The sequence below is a fragment of the Ambystoma mexicanum genome, chromosome 6p, assembly GCF_040938575.1.
Source record: "Ambystoma mexicanum isolate Mex_15411 chromosome 6p, UKY_AmexF1_1, whole genome shotgun sequence".
In the NCBI taxonomy this organism is placed as follows: Eukaryota; Metazoa; Chordata; class Amphibia; order Caudata; family Ambystomatidae; genus Ambystoma; species Ambystoma mexicanum.
This window is the reverse complement of record NC_090935.1, coordinates 656479236-656493329: the sequence shown is the minus strand read 5'-3', so window position 1 is coordinate 656493329 and position 14094 is coordinate 656479236. Positions and strand designations below refer to the sequence as shown.

The following is a 14094-nucleotide window of genomic DNA, read 5'->3' as shown; positions in this document are numbered from 1 at the left end:
TGAAGGTACAGCATGAGACCCAGGCTTAGGCCTGCCAAATTCCACTTCCGGAGAAGTGTCCAACCCACTGGCATCATGAAGGGTTTGCCTCAACTCCTCCAACTGTCTCCAGAAAAAATTGGGGCCACATCAAGTTTATCAGGGTCCTCAAAATCAGACCTTTCTTCCTCTTCATATTTGTCGTCCAAAGGGAGTTGAACCCCTGCCTGGGGACAGAAGAGGGCCTGGAGTCCAATACAGGCCTCCCAGACTTTGCAGTAGCCTTCCTAGGAGGATCCACCAAATCGGGGTACTCCAATGGCAAATTTCAGGCAAAAAGCCTGAAGGCGCCAAAGGCTTTGACGCTGACAGCGTCGGCAACCTCGGCGTCAACGGCGCCGTGGGCTGATTAGACGGCAAAGCATCAATGTTCGAGTCGGACGACACAACGCAGATCGAGTCAATGCCGGCTTCGAGCCCTTAGTAGGTTGCAGCGGTCTCGCTAAAGACAAGGACCGAGACCTAGAAGCACATCTCTTGCAAACATCTGAAACCTTGTCCGAAAGGGACCTCAAAAGGTTCCCGATGCGAGTCGCGGACCACAGCACGGTACGAGACTGATCCTGGCCTTCGTTAGAAGGTGCGACCGGACCCGTGCCCTGCGATTGAAATATCGCTAACATTTTCTTCTTCAAGGCAGCCCATTCCTCCGGAGTCGAGGTCTTCGTCGGGCATGCCACTTTCCTTGCGGCTACATCCTCCGTGGAGGAAGTGGAAGGCGGCCAGTGACGGCGCTTCCGAAAATGCTGCGACGAGGAAGAAGAATGGCGGGAACCACTCCGGGACAGAGAACCCTGGGCCTCGTCCCGACGCAGAGAGTCGCCCCTCGAGTCGTCGGTGGACAGCCCTTTGGATTTCGACTTGGATTTACAGGACTTAATGTTCTTCGAACCCCTAACTACCTGGAGCTTCCCCTTCCGCAAGGCCTTGGCAGTTAGCGACTGGCATTTTGAACAGTGTGTCGTGACTCTCACCCAAGCACCACAAACAAATACGATGCGGGTCAGTGATCGACATTTTCGACTTGCAGTCCCGGCAGGTCTTGAAGCCAGACCGCGGAGTCGGAGGGGTAAAAAAAAAAAAAAAAAAGACATCTCAATGATGAACACACGAGGCGCGAAGCAACACGTTCGCGGAAAAAACAGCTGAGGCTACGGGCGCCGTGCGTCCTATTTATAACATCTGGTGACGGCACCCTCAACGAAGGCCTTCGAGAGACATCAACCCGACATCATCGACGCAGGACACCCTCTGCTGAAAAAGTTTCCGATGTGCACAGCGGTGGACATTACATGTCAAAGATGTGAAACACGTTGGAGGACACAATCGAAAGAGTTCATTGAAGTTCTCAAATCCTCTCATCAACCAACATTTACTGGAAAGAGCAAGACTGGTGAGTAAATAGCTTTAAGTAGGCCTAAACTTTAGAAGTCCAACCCTATCTGGGGAGTGTCTCAAAATTCTGAAGGGGACCAGTAACTTGTGGGCAGCAGAACAAAGGAAGGCAGATGCTGTCAAAGTTATGCCTACTCAGAAGATGCTTTGTGTAGTAAGTTATTGATTCAAAGGGTTTGGGGGGGCGAGGGTTTCAACCTCGAGGTCAGACGTCCTGAAGCCTTGGAAAACAAGTTGGGTTTTCCACCCCAAGGTGACTCTAGAAGCTCAAGAGGAGCAGACAGCCCAGGTAAGTATCCAGGAGTGCAACAGTACCTTATTCAGTGAAGAACCAGGTCACTTGTAGGACAGCAGCTGCAGTTCGGGTCTCGGGCCTTGCTGGCTGGCTGAAGAACTTTTGGTGGGAGCAGACGTTGAGACTCGGTCACAGGGATGCCGCCCAGTTGGTCTTCGCAGCACTTTGTTGTGGAGGCTCGAACAGGCTTTGTAGCAGCGACGGCTGTCTACCGGCGGATTTTTTTCCGCGGTCCACGACCTCGGCTGATAGCACTTCTATGATTAGGATGGAGTCTCTGTAGGCCCAGACCCATGAGTTTGCAGCCGAAAATTCGCTTGACGAGACCATGCACCACAGCAGTGCCAGAGGTCCCAGGTTATTCAGAGTTTTCAGGTCTGGAATGTCGCAGCTAGTCGTGGGATGACTCAGACTGTAGCTGGTCTCAAGACTGGTTAGGCCAACCAGTCCAAGAGTGGAAGTCGCCTGGTCTGGATCTTCCTTGTTGCACAGAGGAAAGGGCTGGAGCTGCAGAAGTCAGTCGGCTCTGGCAGTCACTGGAGATGGCTGCAGGTGTCCTTTCTTCTTCTTAGACATGGATCCTCCAGTGGTCAACTCTTGCTTCTGCATCAAGACCCTTGCCTTATATACAAGAACCCAGCCACTCAGCGGGCATGATACATTCAAACTTTGGGGAAGCTCTACCAAAGTGGCTGTCATAAGACACCCAGGGATTTTTTTTATTTGAAAGGGGGTGGCCTTCTCCCCCTCCTACCTTAAATGGTGGAGTATTATGTGTGGTTCTCCCTGGGGACATATTGGCACTGCAATTTGCCAATCTACCCCTAATAAGGGGTTTGTTTTTTACTGGGGGTGTCACTAGACTACCAGGGATGGCTTGAAAGGGGCATGCAGGCGCAGTGATAGTTCCAATTTGTTTTCGCTGGGCTGACCACAGATGATAAATGTTAGTTTTATTTATAGGTTTTTTTACGCTAGAAGCATCTGCTTTGTTATGAAAGTAGTGTATTTGTATTCTATGGTTAGGGCCCATTGTCAGTGGGGTGGGTGGGACTGGGCTGGATTGTTGGTGGTGGTGGGGGCGGGAGTGGACGTTCTGGGGAGGTATTTTGGTGGGCTGGGACACAATTGCAGGGTCAGGGCACAAATTGCCCCCCATGCCAGCAACATTGCTGTTTTCCTGGGATGGCAATGTGGCGGTTTGGCCCACTATTTTGATAACCCCGGCATGCAGCAATGGCCACTAGGCCATCTGGAAAAGTATGTTCTAGGTGGTGGGAGTTCCATATGGCCATTTCCCTCATCCACATTTCCCATGAGTTTGCAGTTTCCCTTCCTTAGCGGCAGATCAATGGTAGGGAAAGGTTTGTAGATACCTGGGCTGCATTACAGCTTTTTCCTCAGGGGAGGGATGGGACCCTGCTGGGTATCCCTGGGACTGCTGCTGTACTTGGGGATGGTTGACTTACATGGTAGACAGCCGCTCAAGGCCAGGGACATGATCCCCGACCATGCTGGATCTCTGGCTGGTCTGCGTTACAAAAATCTGTGGGTTGTCCAGACGGCCAAAACTAATTTTCCCCAGGGCGTCTGATGTACCAGCTGTTTAGCCCATTCCCTTTGCGTCCCGGTCAATGCACCGATATGCAAGGTACCGTTTTCGTCGGGACACCTGTGGGATTTGTTTTCTCTTGGTTTTCAGAATGTTCTCACACACTTCTTAATGCACTTTGTTACACAGCCCTTCCTACATTTAGTTGCTGCTTTAGGCACACTGCGCTTTTGTAACCTGCACAAGTCACCTATCCTTCAAAAAGGTCGGCCTATGCTCCTTCAAAAAATGTTGTATGCTTGCCATTCTTCACATTCGTTTTCCGTATTTTCAAATGCTAAATACGTCAGTTTAGTCATCAGCATAAAAATCCTGTGCACCATGGCTCAGTTTCTGGCTCGTGGTATTGCTCATTTTGTGAAACATTACCTAAAATGTGTGTTTTCCCAACTAGATGAGTTGGTGGAATGTAGCCATGCATTGCTTGTCTCAATATTGACAGAAGCCATTACCTTACCAGTCCAAACATATCCAGCACATACTTTTTTTTTTCCACTCACTTTTCCTGTTTTTTCCCAAATTATACAAATTGTAGGTACCTAGTTGCCTGACCTGCGCAAATCACCCCTTCCTGAAATTAGAATGTTGTCTACTTTTCAGAAATGTATGCCTTTATGGATTCCCATCGAGCTTTCCTACCCTCCCCGTACATTCCATTCCTTCCAAGCAGGTCCAATTGAAAAAAGGGAAAAATCACCTACCTCACACAAAACTGATGGTGACCTTATAAAAACATTTTTGTTTGTTTCCACTCAGCCTGTTCTCGAAAGCTTTGAAAATGGCAAATTCAGAACTGCAAACCATTTGTTTCTAGCTCTTACAAGAAAAAAAAACCACATGCTTCTTTGTACATTATATTGCATTTTCAGAAGAAAACACAAAATGTGCTCTTTTTTATTTTCTCTCACCCCCTACAGCAAACTAGGGTTCTTTGGTGGCGTTATGAACGCCTACATGTGGGAAGAAAAGGGGACACATTTGGCCAAGATATCTCTTGTAACAAAAAGGTTACAAGGGATTGAGAATGCAACATAACAAAATCTCTAAAAAAGGGCTCAGCACAGGGAGGGAAATCCCTCAGCAGTAAAGGGGTTAGTCTCCAGCAATGATGTGCTGAATATAAGTTAAAGCTGGCAGAATGGCAGTCAAACACCAAAATGGCTGGTTGCTGTGTAGGAACTATAAAACCTATGGGGCTCGGGCAATTACTGAACAGCATATTTGGTCAAAGGAGAAATGTTGCAGTTTCTTTGGACTAATTTTGCCGCCTATGTGTGAGGGGTGGGTTTAGGGAAATGTGATGGGTTAGGGGATGGTGGGGCTTGGGGGCTGTCTCCTCCAGCATATATATGTTGTAAAATCGGCCTGTCACAAAAAAAAGTTGTGGAATTCTTGTTAGGGTGAATTCTCATTTCTGTGCCAATGCCCTTCTACCTTAGAGACCCTGAGCTCTCTTGCTGGACTTTAGGAATTTGATTTTTTATCCTGAAGTGAGTAGGACCTTTTTCTCACTCATGTACGTTTCTCTGATTTGGACTCCTTTTGGTTTTGAAGTCTGAAACGCCATAGGCATCACCTTTTTGTATTGTGACACACATCACTCAAAGTGCAGTGTCACAGAGAAGTCCTTTGGATTTCTCTAAGGTTTAAATACCTTCTCTTGGACAAACTACTGTTTCCAATTTTAGTAAAGTGAAATTTACTTTTCTTTTTTTCTTTGCAGACCGAGCACACACCATCATATGTGGAGTGCTGGGGGGTTACTTAGTATCCACTTTGTCTACCTTCTCATGTAACATTTTTTATGTTACCCTCAGTATATTCAATGGCTGGTGGCAGTGGTTGCTTTTTCCTACCATTGTGAGTTTTTGCCGCAAGCTCAATCCTCAGCTGCAGTATTGCACCCATGGGTGCCCATTTTGTCAAAATGGCACCAGTCTTTTTTTGCCATTTCTTGCTTGTGAGGTCCTTCTTGAGTTTTACTGTGCGTGTCAAACCAGGTTTGGTCCCTTTGTTCGTTTTGTCTTTGGCGGGATTCACGGGTGAAGCCCACCTCTGGCTCCAGAGTGCCTGGCAGCACAGGAAGCAAGGGAGGTTCCTAAAACTCCCTGTGCTTAAGTCTCCTAGGTTACAGGAATGCACCCAAAAGGTGATTGTCCTCCATGGACAGCCAGCCAGCCAATCACCATGCTGTGTGAGTGACAGCTAGGCTGCGAATGAATGGGAGAACTTGCATAAAAGGCAAGGTCTTTTGCAAGGAAGGCAGAGTCGACCACTGGACGAAGGAACCAAAGAAAGAAACCGGACGAGAAGTTTGCTGCACCTTCTGGACCGTTAGTTTCCCTGGTGAAGCTCCAATTTTCGTATAGACTAGAGAAGCCCGAAAAGGATGGCTTCTTCCCTTCGGTTGGTGGGACCAACTGACCCCAAGACAAACTTGACTGGAACCCGTCTCCCTGCTGGCTGTACTTCTTTGCTGCTGATGGAACCGAGCGCCAGGGGACAGGAAAAAACCAGACAAGGGCATCGTCTTTAAGTCGGACCCGAGAGCCAAAAAGATTCTAAGGACTCCCTCAAAGCAGGACTACCCAACCCTGAGCCACCTCAACAGAGTGCTAGACCCCAGAAGCAAGGGGAGACCACAAGGTGTCCAAGAACCACAGTGGTGCAATTTGCGAATAGCTGAAACCGTGAAGTGCCGCTGATCTGAATTAAGCCCATTGCTGCTGCCGACCTTCAAACCGTAGTGCAAGAGCCCCCAGACGTCATCCCTCTTGTCCCCATGACTGAGGCCTAGGAACAACAGGACCTGCAGAACTACAACAGGAACAGAACCCAGCTGGACCCTTTCTTCAGACTCCAGGTACTGTCTAACTAGGGGTACTTACCTCTTGTGTGTAGCTTGCTTGCTCTCACTGGAGACTTGCATTAGCTGCCCTTTGCAGAGTTGCTTGCATCTTTGCTTTTCACAAGCCTCCCAGCTTGTAGCCCAACAGTGATTCTTTTCTACAAACTCTCCAACATTGTGCAAGACTTATTTGCTACCTTCAAGAAGTTCCTCCGCTCACCTAGACTTTGTTCAATTGGCTCTCCTGGCTCCCTGTAGACTCTTCTGACCCTTTGTGTTCATCTGTCCCTCAAAAAGTCATACGTAAGTTACTTGTATAGCTGGGAAAGGGGGTTAACCTACACTTCATTGGGGGATTGTAAAGTACTTACCTGTTCAGAGAAACCTGTTAACCATTGTTTCCTTGCCTTTTCCTTTTTCCATAACTCCAGTATTGCATTTAAGTGTTAAAGTGATATATCAATGTCCACAGTGTCCTAGCAATTGCAGTCACCTAAGGGTGCAGGAAGTGTGTGTGACATCCCAAAAGGGTATTTACTTACTTAACTGAAGTAGTGTATTTTTGAAGTGTATTTTATTGATACCGATTGCCCCCTTCTAAAGAAGGCGTATTTTAAAACTGACTGCTGAATTAATAAATAATTATTTTAATAAGAAACCTTGAGTATAAGTGTTATTTCAATACCTGTCAATGTGAATCTCTATCTTACACCTCTACAGCTCACACTGACCCCCTCTTGAGATAAGTCTGGCTGTTCAGTCACTCTACCAACTTGTATAGTACAGGCCTATACCAAAGGTTGGGTTCCCTATTGCCAAGAGGACAAGGCTGGTGTAGTCTCCCACAGGGTTATTACATACAGTCTTGGCTAACAATTCTCCTTCGACCAAATGTTTTTGATCAAATCACCCTAAACCAAACCTTTGCGTGGCAAATCATTTGAGTGGCAGAAAAACTATCTTGCTTCAATCTCACATTGTCAGCAGTTTACTCACCTCTTTTGAATCAGGCTTTGTATCCTCTGTGTCTGAATTACTTGGTGGCAGGAGGTCAGACAGGTTTTGTTCCTCCCGGTTTCCATATCCAGTGTAAACAACTATGCAGGTACCTCGCTTTGGATCAATAGAGACAATGGAAGCGGGATAGACGCTGCCATCCTCTGACCAAACAGCACTACAAGTATCCCCAACTCGCCACTGAAAAGAAAACACAAATATCGCAAGGATATCATGTTAAATATGAGGCTGTGTGTGTTTTTTTCTTTTTAGAAAATAGTTAAATCACATGAGAAAGTCATAAAAAGATAAACAATTAAAGGGGATGTTCTGATAAAAAGGATAGCTGGGAACAGTTTCATGTTTACAGAATAATGTTGAATACTTAATTCTTCAGTTCATGTGGATACACTGAAAACAATTCAATACCTTTTGGATCAATGTACTTGTTAAGAAAGATCTTCTCTTTTGGCAACTTTCCCCTCTATAAGTCTATGGACCCACACATGTTTTGCTTTTTGTAAACCTGTTCTGACATTTTACAGGTAAGTGAAGCCCTTAGTTTCCCTCCCCGGGCCTTTTGCTCATTTTGTTATTGGGAAACTTATCAGTCCTTCAGACCAGCAGTACTTGGAAACCATATTTTCCCTTTTACTTTTTGTAACTTGTTAACATTGCACACAGCGCCCATCACCATTGCACTGCATTGTAGCACCAAAGGTTTTTACACTTCGTATGTGTGGTTACTTTTGTATGTGCCTAATTGTGTTCTTTGTAGTGTGCACATTCGAGTTTACCATATATGGCCACGCAACGAGATTTGCGTTTGTTCTTTGGTCATCTTGTCACTAACCCTTCTTCTGGGCCTGTGAGGCCAGGAAAATCCTTTTATGGATTTCCAATGACCTGGAAAGCAGAGCAATTTCACAAGCTTCTGCAGAGCCATGTGTGTTTGCTGCCAGGAAGTGGGTTGGGACTGTTAGGAAAGATTTCTCTTTGCTGCACCATCCCATCCATTTGTATGGACCCCAAGCTTTTTGCTTTCATTTTTGATCCTGACCTGTACTTTTCACAGTGCAGTGAAGCCCTAAGCTTCACTACACTGTCCTTTGCTCATCTGTTATGGGGAAACAGATATGTCCTTCAGGCTGTCAGTACTGGGAAATATTGTTTCCCTCAGTCTTGTTACTTGGTTACTACTTTCAGTAATTTATCACTTGTGGTAACTTTGTATCATTGTACGATGCATCTTACAATGAAGTACAATGGGGTACACTTTTGCTTTTACCCTAGACTAAGGCTTTTTGGTTACTCTAGGTGTGCTAAATGGACAAGCCGGTGGCAGCAGTGACTTACCATTTTTTGGTCCTTTTCATTTTATCCTTAACGCGTTTGGCTAGTGACCAAACATGGCCATGGTACAGGTTTTTTTGCTTGTCCTCTGGCCATCTTGTTTTTAGCGTTCTTCCTGCCTGTTAGGGCAGGAATATCCTTATATAGACTTCCAGTGCCTGAGAAAGCAGATGCTTTTGGCAGGCTACTGGAGGGTTATGTGTGTGTTTGCTGGCAGGATGTGGGCTGGGACTGTCTGGTTCCAATGTGTCTGAGTGGTATGCATGAGTGTTCCCGCCAGTGGTCCTGATTGGACCACTGCTGGGGTGTGGGTGGAGCTAGCTCAACTACTGGGTGTTTCAGCCCTCACCTGGCTTTTGGGATAAGAAGAGTACCCCTGCACCAACACTGGAGATATCCTGGAGTAATCTGAAGGAGCCAAGACTCCTGTCCAGCTGCGAGATCCGTGAAGAGACCAGAGACTAGTTTTAAGGAGGCCTGGTGACCAACTTCTACTGCTGGCCTGGAGGAGCCGTGTCTTGCTATTGAACTCCAGCAATCCTCCAAAGGCACGGCAACCGTGGAGTGGAGGGAACATCCATTCCAGAAGTCTGCTCGGTACCCTGTGAAGAAGAGCTGTCAGGAAGTGTCCCGGACTGTTCTGTGGCTGACCAGCTCGGAGTTTGGGCTACCATGCTGCTGCGATTCCACGTTGAGGCCTGGACCTTGATGGATCCTCAGATTGTCCTACAAGACTTACACCTCAGCAGAATTACGCAGTCCTAGCGCAAGGGGACCCGAGATAGGAGGGAAAGTCTGACCGCGACAACCAAGTCCCTTTGCGTTGCCGTGCTGCAGTGACCACCATCCGAAACATATTACCTGAATTGAGTCCAGTACCGGGATGGGTCCTGCATCATGTTTTTCTGCATTCTTCATCCGAGAGTCCATGCACCAGTGAAAGACACCGACCGGAGATCTGCTCGAACCTGCAACCCCGCCGAATCAAGGAGGCTGATGGCAGGAAAAGCAACCTCAGACCTTCTTGCATCGACCTGCCAAGTCCTGTGAAGAATCGGAGTAAGGGGGGCGAGTTACAGTGGTTCTTACCTGCCCCTAAATTCCCTTTTAAAAAGTTTTGATAACTTTTATAAAACCTTTGCTATACTTTGGAAAATTGTGTCGAGCTTTTCCTGAACATTTGGCTAGAAGGCCCCAGACAACTTAGGGAAGGACTTTTGAAGTTGGTGTTAATTCTCTGCTGACTTGTAGTGCCTAAACTAATCTGTACTTTCTTTTACAGGAGTTTGATTTGTCCTACGCCCTACTCTATTGACTGTGTAGAAGTATTCTGTTAGAGTTGGGTGATACTTTCAACCCGTCACTAGTCCTTTTTCATAGTGATATTTGGCCATAAATAAATAACTATTTTTATACATACTGTTTAAGTGCAATTTGTGTACTGTGAGAAACCAGACGTTTTCTCATGTGCTAGTCCCCTGGGATCTGTCATCCAGGTGGCCAGGACACGGCCATCGCTTTTTGGATCCAGTTCCTTGGGGTGGACCAGTGTGGGAGGATCACCTGGGTGAGGGGGGTCTTCGGGGAGTGGGACACTGGATGGCAAGACGCAGGATCCCCTTCCCTGTAACACCTTTACCCCATCCTACCAGGTAGGATACGAAGGAACTCTTCCCCCACGCCCACCTAGAGAAAACAGACTAACACCCTAGCCGTATACCTGGTATGTCGCAATACAAGGGTCAGTCTATTCGTGATTACACACATCTGACTTCCATTACACTTCCTGCCTGACACGGATAAAAGGCGGAGCAAGGGAGCCCACAAGGAAGCCGCAGTTCCAAGATGGCAGTATAATACAAGGCAAAAAACAGAAAAACAGAAGGGGAACCGCAAGGAGGGAAGTGCCCTTGAACTTTTTGAGGGGAACCTTCGAGAATAGAAAGCATAAGACCAAGAAACAAGGCTGAAGAATCCTGCATTGTGAGAGGTACCCGGGCCTCTCCAGCGTCGATAACCAAGGCGGGGAGAATCGCTTTCCTTCGTGGTACTGTAATGGTCTCCTACAACAAAGCAGTGCCAGTGAAGTCAGCACAGCTGGTGAGTTGGGGAAACTGATACCAGACCAGTCTGTGTTGAAGCCAAGGTTGCAAGCGGCAACATTGTTTAGTGTACGCTGAAGCGAACAGTGTATGAAGCGCATGTGAAAATCCATGCGAGTAAACTTGGACAACAGATAAGTGATTGAACTTTGAAGCCAAGATCTGATACATTAGAGTGGTCCAGCACCACGTCCGTGCTCATTTGAAAGTGAATCGAAGTGGTCCTGCAACAGGTCAAGCAAAATCCTGTGCACAATCAAAAGTCTTCAATATTAATAGCGTAAAGAAGGTTGCTTACAAACTAGATTAAGTTGGTCTGAGCCCGGCACAGGGAGATCAGCTGAGAGCTTTTGGTTTTAAAGCGAGCTTGAGTTCAACTGAAATTGGTCCGAGCCCGGCAGAAGGAGACTAATTGAACATTGTGTTAAGAGGATCTGAGCCTGGCTCAGGCGGTTCCGAGGTGAATAGTGAATCACCTGAGAAATTGAGCACTTGTGAAATCCTAAGTGGAAAAGAACTTGTTAGTTTGTCGCATCAGGCCCTCTGAAAGAAGAGGCTTTGGAAGGCAAAGAGACTTGGGCACAGAAGGCCCTGATGCCAATGATTGAACTGCATCCTTGTGTAGAGAAATCAAGGGACTGTGCTTAGCTCGAGTGAACCGCCATTTCCCGTGCCGTAAACGTGGGGAAGGGAGGCAAACGGCCTGAACATCCCGACATATCATTTTGTGAACACTTTCCTTTTTCGTAACACTGTTTCCCACACCATTTGTTTTAGAGGTATGGATTGGCAATAGGTTTATTAGTATAGGCCCTTTTATTGTGACAAGACACATTAGGACTGCGTTATTTGATGGTCGTAGCTTGCTCCCATTTAGGATTAAATCGGATTTTTCAAACCCTTTTTGAACACCTTTGAACTGTGGTCCCTTGTGTCCGTTTTATTGTGGATACCATGCCTTCCTTACAGTATTCATTGTGGACCCTTTACAAGTTCACCACTTCTTCAGACTTAGCCTAGACCTCTCGTCGCTGCTACCTTGAACTGGTTTGGCTACAGCTCCCAACGGTGTCCCAGTCACAATATACGTTGGCCTTCTATACATCTGTCTAAATCAGTCCTAACAACTGTCTGGTCCAATCCACAAACTGGTTTTAGTGTGTCTGAGTGGTATTCATGAGTTGTGCCACCAGTGGTCCTGGTTACACCACTGAGGGGGGTGTGTGTGGGCCAGATCTTTGATAGGCTAGTGGGAGTTTCAGCTCCCTGGCTTTTTGGATAAGAGGATCCCTGCACCCACTGTAAGTCCAGAAACTACCCTACCCAGGAATAGTAGGTATATTATGTTGGCCGGAAACCAATCGCATCATATGACCAACATCGCAAACACAGAATAGTCAGTAGAACCACAGGGCATCCATCTCGTTTAACATCCGCCATTTGCTTTTTTCCTTTCTGTCAAATGCTTTGCAAAATGTATTATATTCTGAAAGCTAATACACGGTGCGAAGCCACAGCCCACATGTTGAAAGATCAACCCAGACAGGAATGCCAAACAGTACAGAAATACATTGTTTTCCTCCCTCACAAAGTCCTTGGAGGCAAGCTGAAACAGCATTTAATCAGCAGCCCAGGTGCCGGCCTGTCTCACTAAAGCTGCAGCAATATGCAGTTAAATTATGCATTATACTCTTCTAGTGGTCCTCCTTCACGGATCTTCCTTAGAACAGGCTGACCCCTAGTTCACGAATAGAAACTGGTAGATAACGTGCTTTGGAATGTGTCTCTCTCGCAAACACGATATCCTTGCTGAACAAGTGTTCTATGTTCTTTATAACAAAGAACTATGTCTGCAACTGTTGCCAAGTATAATAGATTGAGTAAAAAACCTACTGTGTCATAATTGTCATAATTGTCAATCACCGAACCCTAGCTCAAGAAGATACATTATGGGCGGTTTGATGTGCCTTCAAAGATTGCATGTTTGTATATATGTTACTGCTTGAATGATGTTCGCTCTCTTGCGTCTCACGAGGTCTGGGTGACACACGTTGCGAGACTTTAGACCCAGTCGGCCGACTGAGCACACTTTGCAATAAACCATAGTAACTTGGAAAATCGAACCTTGTTTGTCGTATCACTAGTATATGGTGATTGTGCCTTACTTTCCATACGCGGAGGGTCTTCAGGGCCTAGCACCACTGTTGATAGATCCTGGAAGAAAATGAAGGAGCCAAGTATCCTGTGCAGCTGCAAGACTTGCAAGGAGACCATGGACCCTTTGGAAGAAGGCCTGGCGACCAACTTCTGCTGCTGTCCTGGAAGTGCCCGGTCTTGTAGTTTATGTTCAGCAGTCCTGGAAAGGAGCTGCGACCCTCGGAGTGGAGGGAACATCCATTCTCAATGTCAGTTCGGAGTCCCACGAAGAAGAGCTCCAGGGCCGGCCAGTGGCTGACCAGCTCAGAGTTTGGGCTACCGTGCTGCAGATGTCACTGTTCCGATTTGAGGCCTAGAACTTTGGGGGTCCTCAGCTTGTGCTATAAGACTGGCCGCTGCGAAACTTTGTGGTTCCAGCATCAAGAGGGCCCCAGATATAAGCGAGTCTGAACACAACAAATTAGTCTAGCGTCAACATGCATCGGTGACGTCCAGTGCCGAGGGGCCCTGCATCGATTTCTTCTGTATGCATGCTCCAAGCTGAAGACCTTGCACCAGCATTTGTCGCCGACTGGAGTGCCGGAACCTGCAACCCCTGGGCATCAAGGGCAGATGATGACGGTGTGAAGAGACCTGCCAAGTCCTAAGAAGAATCAGAGTACGGGGGTGAGTTGTAACGATACTTACCTGAAACCCTAAATCCCCTTTTAAAAGTTTGATAACTTTAAGAAACATTTCCAACAGTTTGGCTTTGCCATTGCTTGCCCGTGCAAGCATTCCGAACTTTGGGGACACTTGTTAATTAGAATAAACTGTCTTCTACCACTTGGAACCCTTCATTGGACGCCAGAAGCCGTACACAATTTTCTTTCTCCATCTCACAAAGCTGTGTGGAACTTTGAGGAACTTTTGTGGACAAGGCCCCATACATTTTAGGGATGGACTTCTAAAGTTAGTGCTGTATCTCTGTGGACTAGTAGTGTTGCATACTAATGCTTACCTTCCTTTACACAGGTTTTATATATATTTTGCCGTACTTCAGTGCTTGTATATATGCATTTTATATTTCGTTGTGTGTGATAAAACACATGCTAGTAGTGATATGTAAGTGTTGTATGGGCATGAATAAATAAGTATTTTTTATAACTGATTGCCTAAGTACGTTCCCTGACTTTTCACTGTGTACTCATTGAGGACACCTTACAAGCTAAGCTCATCACTCTTGAGACTTAGCCTAGACCACTCACCTTGCTACCTTCAACTGGTTTGGCTACAGCTCCGAGAGCTGTCCCTGCCA

General features: G+C 46.6%; 1 protein-coding gene across 2 annotated transcripts in view; it reads right to left on the bottom strand.

Moving 5' to 3' along the window:
• The window catches only part of LOC138511692 (survival motor neuron protein-like), a 643682-nt gene that overhangs the window by 339798 nt on the left and 289790 nt on the right, over window positions 1-14094 (bottom strand). Inside the window, exon 4 of one of the 2 annotated variants that reach the window (XM_069627523.1) lies at window positions 7186-7386. The exons of the other annotated variant lie outside the window; for it this stretch is intronic. Coding sequence (XP_069483624.1) covers window positions 7186-7386 — 201 coding nt within the window. The remainder of the gene's footprint in view (window positions 1-7185; window positions 7387-14094) is intronic. 2 annotated transcript variants of the gene reach the window in all.